The following is a 20655-nucleotide window of genomic DNA, read 5'->3' on the forward strand; positions in this document are numbered from 1 at the left end:
TAAATAATATGATTAATAGGATATATTGGATCATAATATTGGCAGTGTTTCTAGTTTTCATTTTTAAATGACATTCTGCTCCAGTTATTACAAGTAGATGGCGTGTTTAACAAGAGGTAAAATGTAAGATACAGTTGAAGCCTGTGCATTAAACAATAACTATGATAGACGTATTGAATATGTTATTGTAATAATAATAATAATAATAATAATAATAATAATAATACATATGCAGATCAATCAAATAAATAAGTGTTTCGTACGGAAGTTTATGCCCACTCCTGTGCGGGGCGGAAGTGGTTGTGACGTGACGTGGCGTGCGGGGCGGAAGTGTTCGTGTCTGTGTTTTGGTTCTAAAGGGGGAAGTTGCGAGAAAAAAAGAAAGGAGGAGACGTGATCGGGTCTGGGCAAAATATACGTATTTGTACAGCAATAGGAAAGTTCATATTCGAAGAATTCCTGCCAAGACCCCCGTATTGGAAAGCCGTGTACATACATTTTCGCCTGGCCATCAGGTAAAGTGATCAAGTTGTTGAATCATCTGTGTTCGTCGTTAGTGGTGAAACACAAATAGGCCCTAGGACTGGGGTAGAGCCTTTTTGTCAGTTTTCCTAAATGGTAAACAGTCATTGTATATTCGTCGCGTTTTGTTTTTACGTATACTGATCAATCCAGCTGACAGACGGCCAGCCTTTCCCCAGCTGTGTATTGAAATCCGATTAAAGCACTCGACTTTTTACTGCATTAGAGGAAATGTATTTTGATTTTCCCAAACTACTGTTTCCAAAATGGCGTCTTCCTTCTGCATTTTACGAAACAAAACGAAAGGCGATTGGAAAACAAACCCAATTTCACGTCCGTGTAGTCTGGTGATATTTTAAATGATATATTTGTATTATTATTATTATTATTATTATTTTTACAAATGACCCTGTGGTGTATTTGAAATTGAAAAGGGCTCGACCTACCAAGTATAACAATAGGACAAATACGTAACCGCAGTGCTTATTTACTTGAGGTGACACTGGGCTACTACTTGGGTATATATGAAATGGTATATCCTGGACAGTTACTATACATTGTGTGTGCAGAATTGCAAGCTTTAGAGGTGATCAAACGGATCAGAGTTTATATTAATCTCCTATGCATCGTCTTCGTACCATCATGGATGTGGCTAGCTGGCTAATTAGCAGTTGCAAATGTTACTTGAGATGGGTTTGCATGGTTATCGTCTAAGAAACAATAGGTGTTTTTTTTAATGCTTTCTTTCAGAGGACAAATGTCAACGGTTTATCCTAAATAATCCGGATAAATCGGAGGTTGTGTTGCGTCACTAAAAAAGATGGGCGAATTGAGTCCACCTATCAACAAGGGTGCGTCTGTGTTTACTACAGATGTGTACACAAGAAAGCGCCAGCGATTTGGGGAAATCGGTCCGTCTCTGTCTCGTTTATATACTTGCTGCCAGGAGTAAAATCATATTGGCCAAGAAATCAGACGTGAACTTGATACCGTGGGGAAAGTCGTGCCAATCCAGAGAAGAGCGATTGTTTTGGGGCAAAGCATGAGACAAATACCCTTGACGCATGCACGCCCAACCTTAAAATTAAACCCCAGGATCCGGTTCTGTCTTAACGTTATACTTTAGCAGTAGCAATTTATTTGTAGTTGGTTTGGTTTTACTTGTTATATTTATTGATAGACTATAATACTAATAATACAATGCTAATAACTGTTGTCTCTCCTACTTTACTGCTGTGTGCTGTTTACTCTGTTATCCAAGAAAGCCTGTCACTGACACTTACACTGTTGCCAGATTTGTGTGTTTCCATTTGTTTTAGTCGACTCATTTCACTGTGCACTTGTTTTTGTATTTGATTTAACTCTCTACATTCAAAGATTTGATTCAGTGATTATAATATTGATGAGTATTATTATTATCTACCTTCTCTAACAGTTCGGTGGAGTTAAATCATTTCATGCTAATACTTTTATGAAAACAGATGTATTTTGCACACAGGAGTTATGATGATTACATAAATAGGCTATACCTTGGAACTATGTCGGTGTAAAAATGACGTGATGTTACCTGCAGCAATCTTTGCTATTTTGATTTTAGACTCCAGTGAATGTCTAGCTTGTAAAGTACATTTTAAAATAAATAAAATGAAAACTACAGGTTTCTCAACAGCAGATTTAACAGGTTTCCAAACTGCCCATGCAATAATTATTTTTGTGATATTCTTCAGCCTGATGTATACAAACATGATTGATACTAGTAGAAATTCTTCAGGTTTTTGTCTTGTGCTCATATCACTATTGTTTGTTTACTGTTGTAATTTCTTTATTCACAGTTTTTAACTGAGAAAAGAAGGAAGACTGTGCTTATAAGTTCAGAGCAGGAGACTGGTCATGGCAAGTCGGGGAGGAGCAACAAGACCCAATGGACCAAATGCTGGCAATAAAATTTGCCAGTTTAAGCTTGTGCTTCTTGGCGAGTCTGCTGTTGGAAAGTCCAGTTTAGTGCTTCGTTTTGTGAAAGGGCAGTTTCATGAGTTTCAAGAGAGCACAATAGGAGGTAAGTGGGAACCTCTATTTAACAGTGAATAATTTATGTAATTATGGTTTATTTATTTACAGAATCTACATAGTGCTTCTTGTGCAGTCCAACAGAACATTAAGCAATTTAGCTTGGTACTTATTTTAATGTTATGTTTGATAATAGTATGGGCTTATTTAGTACTAAGTGGAAGTGCTTAATCATGACACATCTTTAGGTTACATTTGCAAAGAGTGAAGATATTTCATCTGCATTTCATTCTATACTGATGGGTCTAGTGATTATATGTCCAGAAGTGATTTTTTTGTCATTTTTTTTTATCTTTTTAACTTTAGCTGCTTTTCTGACGCAAACTGTGTGTCTGGATGACACAACAGTGAAGTTTGAAATATGGGACACTGCTGGACAAGAGCGTTACCACAGTTTAGCACCAATGTACTACAGAGGCGCTCAGGCTGCTATAGTTGTATATGACATTACAAATGAAGTAAGTAAAGTTAAACAAGTTTAAAGTAAATACAAATCATGTCCACTTCATGCATTTTAAAATATTTAAGAAAGTAGTGAACCTACCTCTTAAAGCTGTCTTACACTTTACAGGAAAATCAATATTCCCTCTACACAGTACAGACACCAAATGGTGGAGAATTGTACCTTTTGTTATCTGATGTCTCAGTACTGGTAAAGCACCAGCTTAGTACATGACCTTTCTGTGCATAACGGTTAATCTGTAGATGTATTTATAACTGAATGCTTTTATTATTTTTCAGGAGTCGTTTGCACGAGCAAAAAACTGGGTAAAAGAACTTCAAAGACAAGCAAGTCCTAATATTGTAATAGCTTTGGCAGGCAACAAGGCCGATCTGGCTAACAAGAGAGCAGTTGACTTCCAGGTATGTTAAAATGTATGTTGCTACAATAAGACATTTGGATTGATTTTGTTTAACTTGTAGATAATTAAACCTGAAAGCAGGTGTGTTAGATATGTTTGTTTGTTTGTTTTGTGATTGATAAAGTATTTGTTTTGCTTTTTGTGAACTGCAAAATAAACCTGATAAGGTTTGATGGAACTACTAAATATTTGCCAAAATAGATAGTTTGCTTCTCACATTATTGAATTTTGTTTATTAATGTATGTAAGACACTAGAGTTTTTTTTTTGATGCAATACTGTTTTGTGACATTCAAGTTGTTGCTTTTTTAAAGGTTTTCATTGAGATAGTACTATAATTTCTTGATGTGTATTCTTGCTATTATTCCTTTAATGCAATACTTTGTTTTCCTTAATAACAAACAAGTGAAGAGTGTACATAGATACTTTTTTATTTATTAATTTTCCAGCATTTGTTTTGTTGTTTCTCTTGTGGCTGATATCTTACATCAAACCTTAAGAAGCTGATAGAAGGGATCAGGTAAAGCATTATACAGATAACTATAGATTCCATGTGAATGATTTTTGAGCTGATCCTACATTTGTAGTCATACAAGCATGCTACACAGTGATCCTGAAACATCTGTACTATTGTTTTATCTTCAGTTGCATTTTTACACTAATTCTTAAAATTTGTAGGATGCACAGTCATATGCAGACGACAACAGTTTGCTGTTCATGGAGACATCAGCGAAGACCTCGGTGAATGTGAATGAAATATTCATGGCAATAGGTATGTTTTAAACATTTAAACAATTAGCTGAAAACATAAACCATTGGCATCTAAAGGTATTGCCAAATTCCTACCACACCTTGCTAAGATGAAATAATTACCTATTTAGTTTATGAAAGAAAAAGTACATGTACCTTCATAGTCTTAAGTGCAGATGTTGGCACTTGGTCATCTTAATTATTTAACTTCAACCAGATAGGCAGAGAAATTATTCAGGAGCTGATTACAGCCGCGCTGGACAGTAGAAATGCTGTGATCTGTGAAAGTCTGAGTCCTGCACCAAAGTAAACTACATAATGGGAACTTAATCCTGATCTTCACCGTCCCTTGTTTTTTTTGTATTTTAAAATGAAAGGTTTGTACTTCGAAGGTCTTGAGTCTATAAAATATATCTAGACTATAAGAACATTATGAAAGAAGATGGTAAGATGTATAGAGCATCTCAGTGTGCTTTTACACCATATCCACAAATATGTTTAGATTTTCTCATTTGTCTGCAGGCATTACATTAGATTGATCTATACATACTAAGAGTTAACAATGTTACAATCCAATTAGCTGCAATGCAATTACAATGCTTTAATACAATACTTAATTTTAAACATCCATAAAGTTGCAAACACAGACATGAAGAGTTAAGTGTATTATACTGTTGCTGGAGGAATACTGACCCTGAACTTGACCAGGAACCTTTTCCTGGGTAACCTAATCCTGATCTCTATCATGGTGCTGCTGACATAAGCTGAAGTCACCAGGTGCTCTGCATTTAGTCGCTCCAGGGGAAATGTAAACAAACACATTGTGAGCGGCTTTAGAAACAAAAGGACCTTCAATTAACTCAACAAGGCAAACTTATTCGTCCTTTTTAGGAAATGGAAACAATGAAATGTGTTTCAAAGAAGGCATGTGACTCAAGTTTCCAATAACTGTGTGACAAAAGTCAGTACAATTAATACATCCCAAAAGCTTCTCAAACCAGATCAGTGAACTCGTCCTGCAGCGTGTATATGTTCAGTAAATACACCATCCTGGTCACAAGACAAAAGTGTAACGATCACGGGATGTCAAAGTAATGGAGTTTCTTCTTCTGTTTTTCCAGCAAAGAGATTGCCTAAAAACGAACCACAGAGTGCAGGAGCAAACAGTGGGAGAAACCGAGGAGTAGATCTCACTGAGACGACCCAGCAAAGCAAGAGCCAGTGCTGTAGTAACTAACGCTATTTCAAATTGCATCTCAAAGAAGTCCCTTCCTAACTCTGAATAACAAAGGAATCAGGGGAGCTTACTTGTCCCAACAACATGCCCCCGAATAGCTAAAAGACTCTGTATAGCTGCATTTCTAATACAAAGTTTATTTTATGTTTTTTTTTTGTGTGTTTTTTTTTTTTTTTTTTTTTTGAACTTTTATTTTAAAAATGTACTTCAGAATTATGGATGCATGTATCACTACAAGGCCTAAACGTAAAAATTTGTACTTTATTCAGCGACAAAGAAAAATCACTTTTAATGCTGAAAAGGACCTGTCTGGCTGAGATGGTTATAGGTTACTCCCTCTTCTGTTTGATAGGCAAGGTTCATGATGGCTTAGTGAGATGGTCCCCAGTTCAGACTCGGATCTTGCATATTTTTTTGTATACATTGCTTCCCAACAAACTATTTAGTAGCACTAGAACCAAGTTCCCCACTCCTGGGCTTTTCGGCCATGCCTGCTTCTAACTGTTCTAGTGGCATTGTGCAATTGTTTACAGTATTTATGCAGTGACTAGTTTCTGCAAGGACCCTTGTTAAAACGATGCATTCCTCTTCTCAGTGGTTGCAGTTTGCAGACCAATCTGCTGTACAATTTGGTAGCCAGTCCTCAATTGCAACAGTCCCTTCAAACTCCCTAAAGGGTCTCCTTAGTAAACTAAATTAAAAATTAGTTTACCCGTGTTGAAAATGGTCATCGGAAAGTCTGCTTGCATTTATTTTACTAATTTGAACACAAAAGTGCTAATAATGGTCAACTAGGCTCCATGCCATGAATTGATAGAGTGTTTTGGTCACGTGACTTTATTATTTTAAAGAAAGCAACAAAACCTACAAATGGTGTTTGTCCCTAACCATGATTCAAAGCATTTTCCATTCGCCCATAAGGTATTAGGAGAATCGGTTACTTCAGCAGGTCTTTTGAAGTTCTTCATGCCTTGCACTAACAATGCTCATGAATATTCCTTGTCATTATTACAGCTGGTGTGTTATAAATAATATACTGTAAATAGGGTGTTGCAATGTAGTCTACTTTTCAATATACAACTTACTGGACTAATGCTTGCTAGGGAGTTGTTTAGATAATCATACAAACTGTACAGTAACCGAAACAGTTAATATTAAGGGTTTGGAGTTTTTCACAAATGGTTAAATCAGTGGTGGTCTTTATAAATGTATGTAGTGTTATTAACAATGAACTTGCATTTCCTTAGTGGTTTGTCTTGTACTTTCTCAAAATTGTCTCGGTTTATATTTTTAACATTTCTTTCGCATTGCACTAATTATTTTAGTGGTAAGACAATGATGCCCCATACGATATTATACCTTGTAGAAACTGAAATCAAATATATTGGATTAGTAATTCTACTGCTTAAACAAGACTTGTAGCTGAACTGGCAAACTAGCTGGCAGTCACTTTTAACAACAGAGTTGTAATGATGTAACCCAATAATGGTGAAGGACTGATCAGTTCTAATGTTCAGGTACTAGTTTATGAATAAATAAGTTAATAAACAGGGATATATTGTATACTTTTTGCTGTGAACATTTAATGCAGCTCCAATCTAAATGCAAGCAATTTACAAAATTGTTAATTACCAAATAAAGATACAAAGACATTTGATCATTTACATGTCATACAAATTGGATATGTTTAAACGGTCAACAGTTGCATGATTTGAGGATTTCGTCTCGGGACAAGCTTATGTCTTCAGTGGGGGAAAAGTGTTGCTTTGGGCACAAGTTTTGTTCCCTTACTGTTGATGCACATTTTGGGCAAAAAACAAATCTAATCCTGGAAGAAGTACTGTGGCCACTGATATGTTTTCCCTTGAACCCAATGTCACTGCTGCTTCAACAATTTTTCTACTGATGCACGCTGCCAATCTCTCGTACTGTTCAGCATCGAGACGCCCTTCTGAGTCGGCGGTTGCACTGATCAAAGGTTTTTCATTCACTGAGCCTTCCTGTATCTCTTCCTGGCCACCCACTGTCCCACTTTGACTCACTCTACCCTTTGCCACACATTCACTGCTGTTTGTTGTTTGCTCTTGGCTTGAGACACGAGGTTGGGAAAGTGTATCTGAAAGCCTGGCCCAATTTGATGCATCAGTGTTTCCTCTGTCTTGGGTTTGGGTGGGAGGCGGTTCCAGATGAGAAGAAAGAACATCCAGGGCAATTGCTGCCACAGCGTTTTCATCTAAAACATCCCAAACCCCACTAGAAGCCAGAACTAGCAGCTGGAAGGAATCGTCCATTGGTAAAGATACAGAGTATGGCACCGGTATAACGGACTGTTTCAGCTTCGGGTCTCCGTGGTTTCCCAGAGCACGGGTAGCACGTGTCAGTCCTTCGACAAGTCCATGCTGCCTGTTGCCACTGATGGTTGCACCGGCCTCTAGGACGCGTCTTCTTTCTTTTCGGTTAGAGGTGCTGTGGTCCTTTGTGAGACGATGGCCTTTCCCGTTCTTGCATAAAACAGCCTGTGTGTTTCCTGACATATATACATTTGTTACATTTTTGGGAATTTTAACCTTTGATCTCTTTAAAGTATATTCGCCTGGTTAGTTTTAATTCAAAAAGCACCTTTGGGAAATGGGGTCAGGTCAAAAATTAAATCTCACATTCATTTTTAAATTCTGTTGTAGCCATTTGTTCGATGTACTGTATAGCGGTAACATATTAGTAATGCTGTGCCTAAATTATGATAGACAGCTTTGTTTTTCAGCTATTCGAAGCCTCCAGTGTAGTCATTCTTATTGTAATAACCAGAACATTTTTCAGGTTAATTAAATCAATCCTTTTAGAAAAATGGGCAACATTTTCTTCAACATAATGACAATTGTGAGGCACAAGTGAAATTTACTTAAGGCTTGAGTTTGCAAAGACTACTATCAACAAAAGCAGTACTTTTCTAGAAGAGTGAAAAGCTGCTACTGTGATACCATGAGTTTCTATAGCTGGAAATGTATGTGTTGGTAAAGATAAAGGGTATGTGAATAGTGGTTCAAAGGGTTTGTTTTGTTTTGTATTTTTTCAAAATTTTAAGAACCATAAATACAAATGTATTACTGAGAAAAACAGCATTCATCTTCAGAGCTCTGTTAAGGGACTTTTTAAGTTGTGTAGAATATTACAGTACAGGTTTACAGGTGGTACAAAACATAAATTGGGTCCCTTCCACTGTAAATTAATGGAAGGCAGCTATCCAGATATTTTACTTTGTGAGTTACTTTGAATGAAAGTAGACATAATTTCACCTTTTCTTCCTGACAATGTAAACATTTAAACAATTATTTTAAGTAATTGTTTGAATGACTTGCATCTTCCTTATTTTTGTACAACAGAGTGTAAGGAAGATGGCAGGCTATGCTCTTGTTAATACAAATAATTGATTAATGAACAGCAGGTATCAATAATAGGGAATGCACAGGCCTACTTACCACAGTTGGCAACGTGGAGCTTTCCCACAGTGCGTTCTTGGTCTTGTGGTGGTGGTAGATCACCATTTGTACCACTTTCAATTCTGCACTCTTCGGTGGTGTTTTTCTGCTGCATGGGGCTTTCAATCAAGCATATCAAGGCTGTGCATCCACTCCACCTAATCTTAGAAGTTTCATGTCGACCCAGACCCAGAATCCTGTCCATTTTCAAAAATGCTTCTGCAAGGGCCATATGCACCCGTTCATCGTCCCCTATATTATCTACTTGTAAATGTGGCATGGATGGGTTCTGATCAGGGTTTTCTTTGCAATCTTTCTCAAATATTGTATTAAAGTTTGCCAGTAGTTTAAGATCCTCGGTTGGTAAAGAATATGAAAGCTCGCGTTTTGAGAGCTGTTCAAGGACGAGAATCGGGAGTTCTTTTGATGTGACTTCAGCGGCACATCTACCATGAAAGCCATCAAAAAGGCCAATGAAGCATGAATCATGTCTCCCTCCATACTGATCTATGAATATAGATGCATCTTCCATGTCTAATTTCCATGCAGCATTTTTATCTTCACAAAAGCCCACCCCTTTGATCAAGGGGTTGCAGGCGCTGGCTATAGTCACACTGTTTCCTATTTTATGCTTATTTCTGGTTGTATGATTGTACTGATCTGAAGTGCACTCTTGCTTTCCATTTATATTTGTTTGGGATATTGCATGTGCTAGAAAGTGTAATTCTAAATGGTCTTCCATGCCCTGAAGATTTTCTTCCTTGATCTTATTGCTGTTGCAAACTTTCACGTGGTCTTCATCTAATTGTCCTCTTATGTCCTGATGTTGAGGCAAGCTAGGTAGTTAAAAACAATACATAATGAACTACTTGTTTTACTTATGTTTTTAACATTGCTTGACATCATTACTTGGTTTCACTTTAACACTGAAGGCGGGACACTGTGAAAATGCCCTTGTGTGTGCCTACTTTATCTTTGTAAACATTTGCAAAATTAACAACAAATATGCATTCCTTTTTCCAAATAATACGTTACGTCTGAGTATCTTAATATGTGTCTAACATACCTTTGTTTCATTTTCGAATATCCATAAAGAGCTGTGAAATCTGGTGTTCAGGTTTTGGTTTAAGTTGAGGCCACTTCAGCTGTTTACTAGCCCTACCATGGTGACAGTTTCCTTGGAAATACAAGTTACTCTGACAAGTTAATTAAGGAGAGGCCTCAGGTTGAGTCATGAAGCTGCAATTACAGGGGACGAAATACATAATGGGCCCTTTTTTTTCATTGAACAAAAGTGGGTTGTGTTTTAATATTGTGCATGCAGGTGTAGAGTTTGAGAGGGGGGAGCCTATTCATAAAGGACATCTGTATTTTGTGTTTGTCTTTAGTTTCTGTCCTATTTGTGCTGCGCATATACAATATAATGTATGCCAACATTCTTGTATTATTTGTTTTTATGATCTGCAATGCAAAAACTACTTGTTCATAAAGTGATTTCAGTCTGGTTTAAATTATTTGGACAAGTATTTGAAATGTAAAGATCTAAAATATGAATTGACATTCACATACAAGTATCCCTTAATGATATGTTATTTTCTGCATCATTTATCAGTGTACTTTTACTGATGCACATCACCAGTGGAATGTTTAAAGCTGGTGTCTCATGTTTATTTTGGTTTTAATTTTTCAAAACGCGTATCTAACCCGTATGCATTGCATGACAATATTAGCCTGCATTGCTGTGACCGGGGGAATCTAGTGTTTGACCTTGAGATTGCTCGCCGCGCCGGCCTGCCTGTCTGACCTCCCCGGATCCTTGCAGGTTGCCGGTCTGTCTCCCCCTAGTGAAGGAATGCGTGGAGTACAATGACAAATAAAAAAAGAGGGATGAGCGCCATGTCTGATCCTACAGTTGTGGAATAGACAGAGACGCACCGAGCGACCGGGGAGTCCGTTTCGGGCTCGGTGTTTAGGATGTCCGAGAGCGGCGGCCTGCAGCAGGGCTCCCCGGCCGTGGGGGCAGCGGGCTCGGCTCCTGCTGCTCCCGGGGGAGGAGGGGCCGAGTGCTCGGGCGCTGCTGCGGGATCTGCTGGTATCGCCGCAAAGAAGGCGCAGCTCCGCTCCGCTCCTCGGCCGAAGAAACTGGAGAAACTCGGGGTGTATTCCTCCTGCAAGGTACGCGGCTCGCTGCACCGAGGGCGCATTGGTGTTGGTCAGCATCTGTCAATCATTTAGTTGAATGTGCAATCAATGCGATGTATCGATATATGCATGTTCAGATAGATCTAGGACAAGGAAATAGCATGCACAACTCGTTTCCAAATGGTTAAACCCGATTGATTCAGAGTGTGTGGATGGGTTGAGTGTGCACGGTGAAAATGAGCCAGCGGCGCACTGCGCGCATTGTATGTAAATACACACTTGGCTCGGTGTCAAACACTCGACAGTTTGAGTGTCTTTTCACTACATTGTAGCCACTTAATGAGACGCAGGGTAGCAGGGCACATAGGGTAGCCGATATCTTTGTGGCATGGTTACTTTGGCGTTTATTGTGCAATGAGTAAGTTGATTGAAGCACAGCCGCGTCGTGTCGGCGGACGGTCAGCCCCTTTGTTTTGACAGTGTGACAGCTGCTGGGGGCGGAGCCGGGCTCGCCTGCTCGGCACGTTTGCTGTGAAGGGCTCGCTGGGGGGGAGGGTTGTAGTTTGCAAAGCTTGTTTTGGAGCTGCTGTTCACATGCAGCATTGCAATGACACACCATTATTTGCGAACGGATTCATCTGTAATGCTGTACTTCAAATATCCCAAAAAACAACCTCAAATGTAGTAAATGCACTGCTCTGCTTAAATTAGGGTTATACTATGACTATTAATGATTATTAATAATGTTGCTATATCCTGTTTTTTTATGACAGCCTCCACCTCTTTGTAAGTGTGTTTAGCTCAGGTGGTGTCATAACATCAGGTGCACTTTCCTGTTTGGCAGGCTGAGGAGTCCTGTAAGTGTAATGGGTGGAAGAGCCAGAATCCTCCTCCCACGCCTCCCAGGGTGGACCTGCAGCAGACAGCCGTCAGCCTCACTGAACCGTGCCGCAGCTGCAGCCACTTATTGGGTAAGGATACAAACAGGATTACCTGAGGAATCCCGCTGACTGGTGGAGTGTTGACTTGTTTAAAGACACAGGTCACCTTCTGCAGACACAGTGAAGCCAAAGGATTTTGTTTAGTTTGTTTCATGGCATTTTTTTTTTCTTCTTCTTCTAAGGTGCAGTCCATCAATGTTTTTTTGTTTGTTTGTTTGTTTGCACAGACTCTACTTCTACAAGTGTCCAAGTAAAGATGATACACCAGTGAATTTAAGATGTATGGTTTGACAGTTATGCTTAGTCATTGCAGAGGGAGAACTTTATCGGTGACTGTTGAGGTTAAAATGTTAACAGAGTTGCTGTCCAATCTTATCAGTTTGAAACCAGCATTCCTTCTTGGGTGCAGTAGTCATCAACTCAAAGTGTGCAGAGTTCACTTGCTTACCATTGAACAGGTTCGGGTATGAATTCAGCACTTCCTGGTGGACAAGGGACACTTATTCTGCTGCCAGTTTTTAGTCGTTGGAAATTAAAGGACTTTACATGTCAGTTCTGCAGATGAGAGACAATGAACTGCCTCTGCCTCAAGCAATGGGGAAAAAAACATCATTAAACTAAACTTGTTTGATTTTGTCAAAGATCCGTGTAATTAACATAAACACTTCTGAAGATCTGGCCAGGATATTTCACCCTACAACAGAGTCTTCCCACCACACATCCCACATAAGCTGTGCAAGCCTTCAGTGTCTGGGCAGAGTAGGTCTGTCTTTACCTAGACTCCCTGAAATGCTCAAAAGCAATGAACTTGTCAACCCCAACCCAAACCGTTAAACAACAAGGAATCCAGGAACAGAAGACAAATGGACTTTAAAGTGCGAGTAGAAAGAAGACTGGCAATAGAAGGTACTTTTCTTTTTGCGTGACACCCTGCCAAGCCCTAAGGTGGAGGCTGATTCGTTGGAATCCTTCAAGAAGCCGTTTGATGAGGTTCTTGGATCAGTCAAATAATATTAACCCACTGAGTACGACTGGTCAGATAGCTTCCTCTTGCTGGAGGCCTTTCTTGCGTTATGTTCAGAACATTGCACATTACTGTACACTAACCATGTCATTGACTCCTTTAATAGCTGGGAACACCGTTTTGCTACGTCATTTTTGTTCCCTCGAGAGATCATTGTATACAATATATATGGGAGGCATATTCGTCAGGTGCTGTTGGTAACTATTTTTTTTTTTTTTTTCTCTGCAGCCGATCATGTTTCCCACTTAGAAAATATCTCAGAAGAGGAAATGAACAGGCTGCTGGGAGTTGCATTAGATGTGGAGTATCTCTTTACCTGTGTGCATAAGGAGGAAGACGCAGATACTAAGCAAGTGTACTTCTCCCTGTTCAAGGTATGCTCTGCTGTCTGGTTTGCATTGTTAGTAACCTATAACTATTGACAAACACCCTGCTTTATTCTTTTCTCTCTCTTTTGTTTTCCAGCTTTTGAGAAAATGTATTTTGCAGATGGGCAAACCTGTCGTGGAAGGAGCTTTAGAGAGTCCTCCGTTTGAAAAACCAAGCATCGAACAGGCAAGTAAAAATGTTTTTGTGCTTTTTAAATATATTTTTTTAAGACGATATCATATGAGAACTTTATCTACACTCTGTGAAGACTGGCGATAAACTGAGACAAAAACATGATGTGCTTGGCAGGAGCAGCGATTCTGAATTGTGTAACTGTTATTTTATTTGTCTTTCTTTCTAACAGGGGGTGAATAACTTTGTTCAGTACAAATTCAGCCACCTTCCTTCGAAAGAGAGGCAGACAATTGTCGAGCTGGCCAAGATGTTCCTCAATCAGATCAACTACTGGCAGCTGGAGACTCCCTCTCAAAGGAGACAGTGCTCACCCATCGATGATGCTGCAGGATACAAAGTGAATTACACAAGGTAGTAATCTGACACCCAGTGCTGACAGGTTTCTAGATAAGTGATTATATATGCACAATGTATAAAAAGATTCAAGTTTCAACACGTTCTATTGCCAAGGACACAATTAATTTCAGCATGCTACTAAAAACACACTTTTTCTTCAACTGGGAGGTTAGCTCTAGTAAATCTGAATATTTAGCATTAACTTGATTATATTCAGCTTTTAATTCCACAAATTACGTTCCCTAATATATTATGCTAATGCAGGGTGTGTGATGATCAACAAATTCGCAACACATGGCACAGCTGCTCAACCTGTTTTTGTGTTACAGGTGGCTGTGCTACTGCAATGTCCCTCAGTTCTGTGACAGCCTGCCCCGCTATGAGACCACACAGATATTCGGGAGGACGCTTCTCCGCTCTGTCTTCACTGTCATGCGACGGCAGCTGCTGGAACAGGCCCGGCAGGAAAAAGATAAACTCCCTCCCGAGAAAAGAACGCTCATCCTCACACACTTCCCAAAGTAAGAACACAAGGGTCTGTTAGTCGTGTGTGCGTGCTGAGGACCGGACGTGTGCAAGCGCCACTGGGTCCAGTCAGTGTCTTTTACTTTCATTTTGAATCTTTGCTATCCTTTTGTGTATTTCATTGTTGTTGTTTTGGTACTCTGTGCTTCTCCGATTATATAAGAGATAATTACATCTGGTTCCTGTGGTATCGCAATGAAAATGTCAAGACTTTCTAATATGTGCTGTACACCCAGTGAAAGTGTTTCCTGTGTTTTGCACAAAATCTGCCTTCTTTATTAATAATAATCTCCATTATCTCCAGGGTAACTTCGCTTTCAAAATAAATATTGTCCTTGTCAGCTTCCGACGTCCTCTAGTGTGGCTTTCAGTAGAGATAACAATTCAGTATTTCCGCCACACTAATGTTTTTTTAAGGCCCGACTCCAAGCGGACCAAAACCACTCATTTTTGAGGTTAAACTCAACAGCGTTCACACACTTGTTTGTTTAAACTTTTTCTTGTTTTGTTTAAACTTTTCACACTATAAGATTTTTGTTGCAATTGTGAAAATTCTTTGCAGCGTACGTATACAGTAACATAACAACTTAGGCACTAGAAATAATTGCTAGCAGGAATAAGTAGTCATTCTTGTATATGGCAATGGTGTACAAGAGCAGAACCATATAGAAGAAAGGTTTAATATGGTGTATTTTCCTTAGATTCCTGTCAATGCTAGAGGAGGAAGTTTATAGCCACAATTCACCGATCTGGAATGAAGATTTCTTGGCATCATCATCCACAAGTGTCCAGTTAGGGCTTCAGACTGGTAAATGGCTTTATTTGTCTAGTGTCTGGAGAGCATGCTTTCCACCTATTTCAGTATCCAAAACAATGAAAAGACAATTCTGTGTATTTCCGGAAGCTCCATTAAAGTGAATATCTGATGACTGTCTTGAGTCCAACTAATAATACATAATTGGATTAAACCCACAGCACTGTTCAACTAACAACTAGTGTTATACATATAAAACCTATTTATTTTACAAAATTTGGAAACTACAGCATTTGAGGATGGTGCTTACTGTGTTGAGACTGTGTGTGTGTTCATGTTAGATTAATATACATGCGATTATGCTATACACACTCTGTGAATTATCAGATTTTGCAACCAGGGGTTAACACTTTCTCTATTCATTGCTGTAGAATACAATCCTAAAATAATAATCTTGAACTGGAAAAATGTTTGAGGAGATCACACAACATACCTTTGTGAAAATATCTAAACTTGCAATTTGGCATAACCCAGTGTGTAAGGACTTATTTCCACTAGCATATGTGTTATGGTTTGGGGAATACAGACTGCATTCTATTATCTTACACTATCTCCTTTTATATTTTCCCAGAAATAATGTTTCAATAGCACTGTTATAGCGATGTTTAACCGCACAGAGAACCATATATTTAATACAGTTTAATTGCAGTTTATATAGTAAAACAAAATAAACTGTTGCCCTGGAATTTGTGCATGTGTGTGTTGTTCAGTGTTGTTCACAGTAGGCACAGGAGATCATGCAGTAGATCGTGTCAATATTGTTTTCCACCAGGAATTACAAATTACATCTGCATACCATTGTATTTTCATTTTTACTTTTTGTATTTCATTTTGTATATCGTTTATGCTTTTAGGATTCAAATTCTGTTGAAGCAAAAACTATTGTGTGGTGTTTAGGTAGGAATCTTGTGTTTACTTACTTTGTGTTAATGTTTTCACTGTCTGTGTAGTTAAATAATTTTTTCTCAATTTAATGTAGTGATCAGTGCTCCTCCTGTGGCCAGGTCCTTTTCTTACAGTGCGAGCCCTGCAGCGCTTGATTCCTCAAACTGTGGGACCCTCAGCCCTGCCTGTAAAACTGCGTCTGCCATTGAGGCAAACCTAGGTACCGTGAAATGAGCATTTCAGCCCTCTTTGGTCTGGTGTGTTAGGAATGTGTTCCACGCTAATACTTCTGTGTTCCTTTGGGATCCTCAAGCAGGAGAAAAACGCAAGTCAACAGAACCCTTTACTCACGAAGAAACGAAGAGGCCAAGGGTTGTGGGAGATATTCCTATGGAATTAATAAATGAAGTTATGTCCACAATCACAGATCCATCTTCTATGTTGGGGCCAGAGGTGGGCACAAGTGAAAAACATTTCTTTTTTAAAATTTGAATTGTGTTGGCTACAGCTTGGAAATGTAGACTTAAGTATATTTGCACATAAAAGATGAATGTAGTGAATAAAGTGTGGGAAGATAACAGAACAACTTCATGGAACAAGAATGTCATGGACTTGAACAGATATTTCAGCTTTAATAACTGGGAAACAAAAGCAATCCTTATCTGTATATGACATGCAGTTCAAATTTGTGAAGCAAAAATGAAGCTGATCTTTATTTATAAGCTGAATAAGGTTTCCATTCTGTGAATGTTTGTTTGTCCCATTGACAATAGGTCTATTCTTCAAGTAAGTAGAACAGTGTATACACTTTCAAATCCCCTGAAATGTGCGCATGTAATTGAATAACTGTTTTGTTTGTGTCTGCTTTATAAAGACCAGTTTTCTCTCCGCGCATTCGGCAAGAGACGAGGCTGCCAGGCTGGAAGAGAGGCGTGGCGTGATTGAATTTCACGTAATTGGGAATTCCTTAAACCAGAAGCCAAATAAGAAGATCATGATATGGCTTGTTGGCCTGCAAAATGTGTTTTCCCATCAGCTTCCCAGAATGCCTAAAGAGTACATTACACGACTAGTCTTTGACCCGTAAGTTTGTTTTAATAAGAATGTTGTAATCATTTTACAGAAGCAGGTATTCATAATTGTCGGGTCCTTTTAAATAAAACCGCAGTGTAGGCCCACAAACGTGACTTCTGTAGCTAAAATGTCAGATTAAAAAAGTAAAAATGTTGACCACCTACCTGTAATTTATCTTACTGTTAATTGTTAACTTGATATAGTTAAGGGTCTTTGTATGTTTTATAAAGTGGTTTATGTTAGATTGGAATGATATGTTGACTACTTCTATTTTCGCAGGAAACATAAAACCCTGGCACTGATCAAAGACGGCCGTGTGATCGGAGGGATCTGTTTCAGGATGTTTCCATCTCAAGGCTTCACTGAGATTGTGTTCTGTGCCGTCACCTCAAACGAACAAGTAAAAGTAAGCGATAGTTCCCCCTATAATACAGTCAGACTAATCCCAGAGTATCAGGGGGCAATACAGTCACAGGGAATTTCTACATATTGCTGGTAGAATGTGGATTTTGCTTCAGGAGATGTCATTCTACTAATTTGCTACTTTATCTGTGTGGGCCAGTGTGTAAAACAGAACCAAACTAATCTTACAAATCTGGGATATATGGAGAGTGTAGTCTGGTTCATTTTTAGGCTGATCTTGACACTGCTTTAAGATCTTTGTTATCAACAGAAAGAAAACTGTCAGTTTACATTGAGGGTGGTTAAACATATAATTCCCTTTTATTTAGGGATATGGAACCCATCTGATGAATCATCTCAAGGAGTATCACATTAAGCATAATATTCTGAACTTTCTAACATATGCAGATGAATATGCCATTGGATACTTCAAAAAGCAAGTAGGTGTTTTTATTTTTGTTTTAGCATTTATGTTTTATGTCTTGCAAACTGGGACCAGTAGAAGTCAAACTATGTAATGTCATAAAGCAGATACATTGACATAATTACAGATCTCAATCTATACTTTTATTTTATTTTTCATTCAGGGATTCTCAAAAGACATAAAAGTTCCAAAAGCAAAATATGTGGGCTATATAAAAGACTATGAAGGTGCCACTCTGATGGGATGTGAACTGAATCCCAGGATCCCATACACTGAGTTCTCTGTCATCATAAAGAAGCAGAAAGAGGTAGAGTTTAAAACAGTCTTTCATACGGTGCAATGCATTCTGGGTTGACATCTCAAACTCTGTGAATTGCTTTAACTGTTCCAGTTGTTTCACCATGTTTATCCTTTTAATGCTCCGATCTCTCTTTCAGATCATTAAAAAGCTGATCGAAAGGAAGCAAGCGCAGATCCGAAAGGTTTATCCTGGACTTTCCTGTTTTAAGGAAGGTGTTCGGCAGATCCCTATCGAAAGCATTCCTGGAATAAGTATGTTCAGGCACTTTAATCCATATGACTACTGAATAGTTAATGAAAGCTCGTTAGTTTGGTTTTAGTACGTGACTTTTGCTGAACTCTTGCCCTTGAAATGACACTAACATGACCTGACCTCTCTACTCAACAGGGGAAACTGGATGGAAACCTGCTGGAAAAGGGTATATTGATATTCCCACATTTTCTTAAACTAGATAAATAATATTTGAATCAATTAGCGCTTATTTTAGTTATGATTAAAATCAGACAAGCATACCAAACACTGACAATGCAGTGATTAATTGGTTTAATTATAAACTGTGATACACACACAATGTATTTACAGTAATCTATAAAATGCATCACAACTATATTAAAGAAAACCATTTTATAGAATGCTATATAGAATATGACAAGCAAGAAGAAAGGTGTGATTGTGGTTTTCACAGTCCGGTTAAAACTATGGAGATGAATGTGGAAATATGTACTTGCATACACTTCCTACAATGGCTATTTCTTTTCCATTTAAACATTACACAATTACATTTTTCATTCATGTATTGCAGGAAGGAGCCAAAGGACCCTGATCAACTTTACAGCACCTTAAAAAATATCCTGCAACATGTAAAGGTGAGTGAAGAAAGGGGAAAAAGAAAAAAAAAAAAAGTGTTTGGATACTACATTTGTTTACATTACTTTTTGTTTTGGTATACGATAGACTCACCAGAATGCTTGGCCATTCATGGAACCAGTGAAAAAGACAGAAGCTCCAGGATACTATCAAGTGATCCGCTTCCCGATGGGTACGTCCTGTCATGATTGTGGGGGATGTGCCAATTGGGGATTTGTTTTAAATGACTAAGTAATGTATTTTGAAAAGCCTGATGCTCTTTTGATTTAGTCTGAAATATGATTTCTCTGCAGATCTAAAGACAATGACTGAACGTCTTAAAAACCGGTATTACACAACAAAGAAGCTGTTTATGGCAGACATGCAAAGGATCTTCACGAACTGCAGGGAATACAACCCTCCAGAGAGCGAATACTACAAATGTGCGAACTTACTCGAGAAGTTCTTCTACACAAAAATAAAAGAAGCAGGTTTAATTGAAAAGTGAAAGGCTTGCAGATCTCAGACCCCAGGTACATTTTACAAGTTACTCTGTTTACTCAGGTCAATATCACTCAAGAAGAAAAATGTATAGAGTAACAGAATTCATAAAGACAGCAAATGGAGTCAGATCAATAATGGGATTTTCAAGTGTAAAAACATCCTCTGGAATCCTATGTCTGCATTATTCAGTAAGATACTCAACAGGTCCAGGAACACAAGCTGACATTGTTACTACGTGTGCATGACTTCTGCAATGTCTGTGTACATTTTCCCCATCAACGTATGTACTGGTCAGGGTCTTATGTTCTAATCATCCATCCTGCCAGAAATTCTTGTGAAGGGTTTTGTGTGGAGGGAGTCATCTCAGAAACTACAGCTTTTTTTTTTCTTCCTCAAATTTTTACCCTCCATTCTGTTTTTCATAAAAATGTGTTCCACATTGTGAAAAAGTCCCACATTGTTTGGGCTTGAGGAAGAACTGAAACTTATTTTAAAGCAAATATGCAAAAAAAAAAAAAAATACAAAAACAAAACAAGAGCATTTTCTGGATGTCGTTTTGTGTTTTAACAAGAAAAACTAATGCACGCTTACTGCTTAATTTAAGTATCTAGAAAATAATTCTTATTTATGTGATGTTATTTCAAGGGTTGTTAGTATAACTGAAGAAAAGGTCTTAATTTATTATGTCTGTCTTACGCTCTGCCCTGCAGAATATTGATACAAATGTATTTTGATAAAGATTGTGCAATAATGAGTAGCTTTGTTGTTTTGTAAGATGTTTGTATTTTTAAATATTTAGAAAGAAAATCTGGATTTTGTAATATGTGGAACATATTTTAAGACCTTTCTACTTTTGCTTTTAAAAAGTTTGCATATTTTATAGAATGATTGAAATAGAACAGGTAAAAAATAAAGCCTGGTTAACCAGATGTTATGATTGTCTTTTTATGAGCTAAAC

The 20655-nt window shown here is 38.2% G+C and overlaps 3 protein-coding genes across 5 annotated transcripts; 2 read left to right on the forward strand and 1 right to left on the reverse strand.

Moving 5' to 3' along the window:
- The first annotated feature begins 333 nt into the window (after positions 1–333).
- Positions 334–7102, forward strand: LOC136760348 (ras-related protein Rab-5A). Its single transcript, XM_066715710.1, has 6 exons — positions 334–515; positions 2355–2578; positions 2896–3047; positions 3331–3453; positions 4130–4223; positions 5323–7102. Exons 2-6 carry the CDS (start codon positions 2413–2415, stop codon positions 5436–5438), a joined length of 651 nt encoding a protein of 216 aa, XP_066571807.1. The 5' UTR covers positions 334–515; positions 2355–2412; the 3' UTR covers positions 5439–7102.
- An 83-nt stretch (positions 7103–7185) lies between these two features.
- On the reverse strand, positions 7186–10094 carry LOC136760347 (protein phosphatase 2C-like domain-containing protein 1). Its single transcript, XM_066715709.1, has 3 exons — positions 9981–10094; positions 8915–9750; positions 7186–7965 (listed from the first exon to the last, which is right to left on the reverse strand). Exons 1-3 carry the CDS (start codon positions 9989–9991, stop codon positions 7226–7228), a joined length of 1587 nt encoding a protein of 528 aa, XP_066571806.1. The 5' UTR covers positions 9992–10094; the 3' UTR covers positions 7186–7225.
- Positions 10095–10663: 569 nt separating this feature from the next.
- kat2b (K(lysine) acetyltransferase 2B) lies at positions 10664–20626 on the forward strand. Of its 3 annotated transcripts, none has more exons than XM_066715705.1 (18): positions 10664–11089; positions 11901–12027; positions 13250–13395; positions 13487–13576; positions 13755–13936; positions 14251–14442; positions 15148–15254; positions 16240–16365; positions 16462–16598; positions 17020–17228; positions 17499–17625; positions 17951–18061; positions 18209–18352; positions 18483–18597; positions 18734–18764; positions 19149–19212; positions 19301–19385; positions 19507–20626. In XM_066715705.1, exons 1-18 carry the CDS (start codon positions 10889–10891, stop codon positions 19698–19700), a joined length of 2388 nt encoding a protein of 795 aa, XP_066571802.1. In that variant the 5' UTR covers positions 10664–10888; the 3' UTR covers positions 19701–20626. The 3 variants fall into 3 exon arrangements, with proteins under 3 accessions (XP_066571802.1, XP_066571801.1, XP_066571803.1); XM_066715704.1 differs by having other exon boundaries at positions 10667–11089; positions 16459–16598; XM_066715706.1 differs by lacking the exons at positions 10664–11089; positions 11901–12027 and adding an exon at positions 12605–12903 and having other exon boundaries at positions 16459–16598.
- Positions 20627–20655: the final 29 nt, after the last annotated feature.

This window comes from Amia ocellicauda, chromosome 10, assembly GCF_036373705.1.
Source record: "Amia ocellicauda isolate fAmiCal2 chromosome 10, fAmiCal2.hap1, whole genome shotgun sequence".
Taxonomy (NCBI): Eukaryota; Metazoa; Chordata; class Actinopteri; order Amiiformes; family Amiidae; genus Amia; species Amia ocellicauda.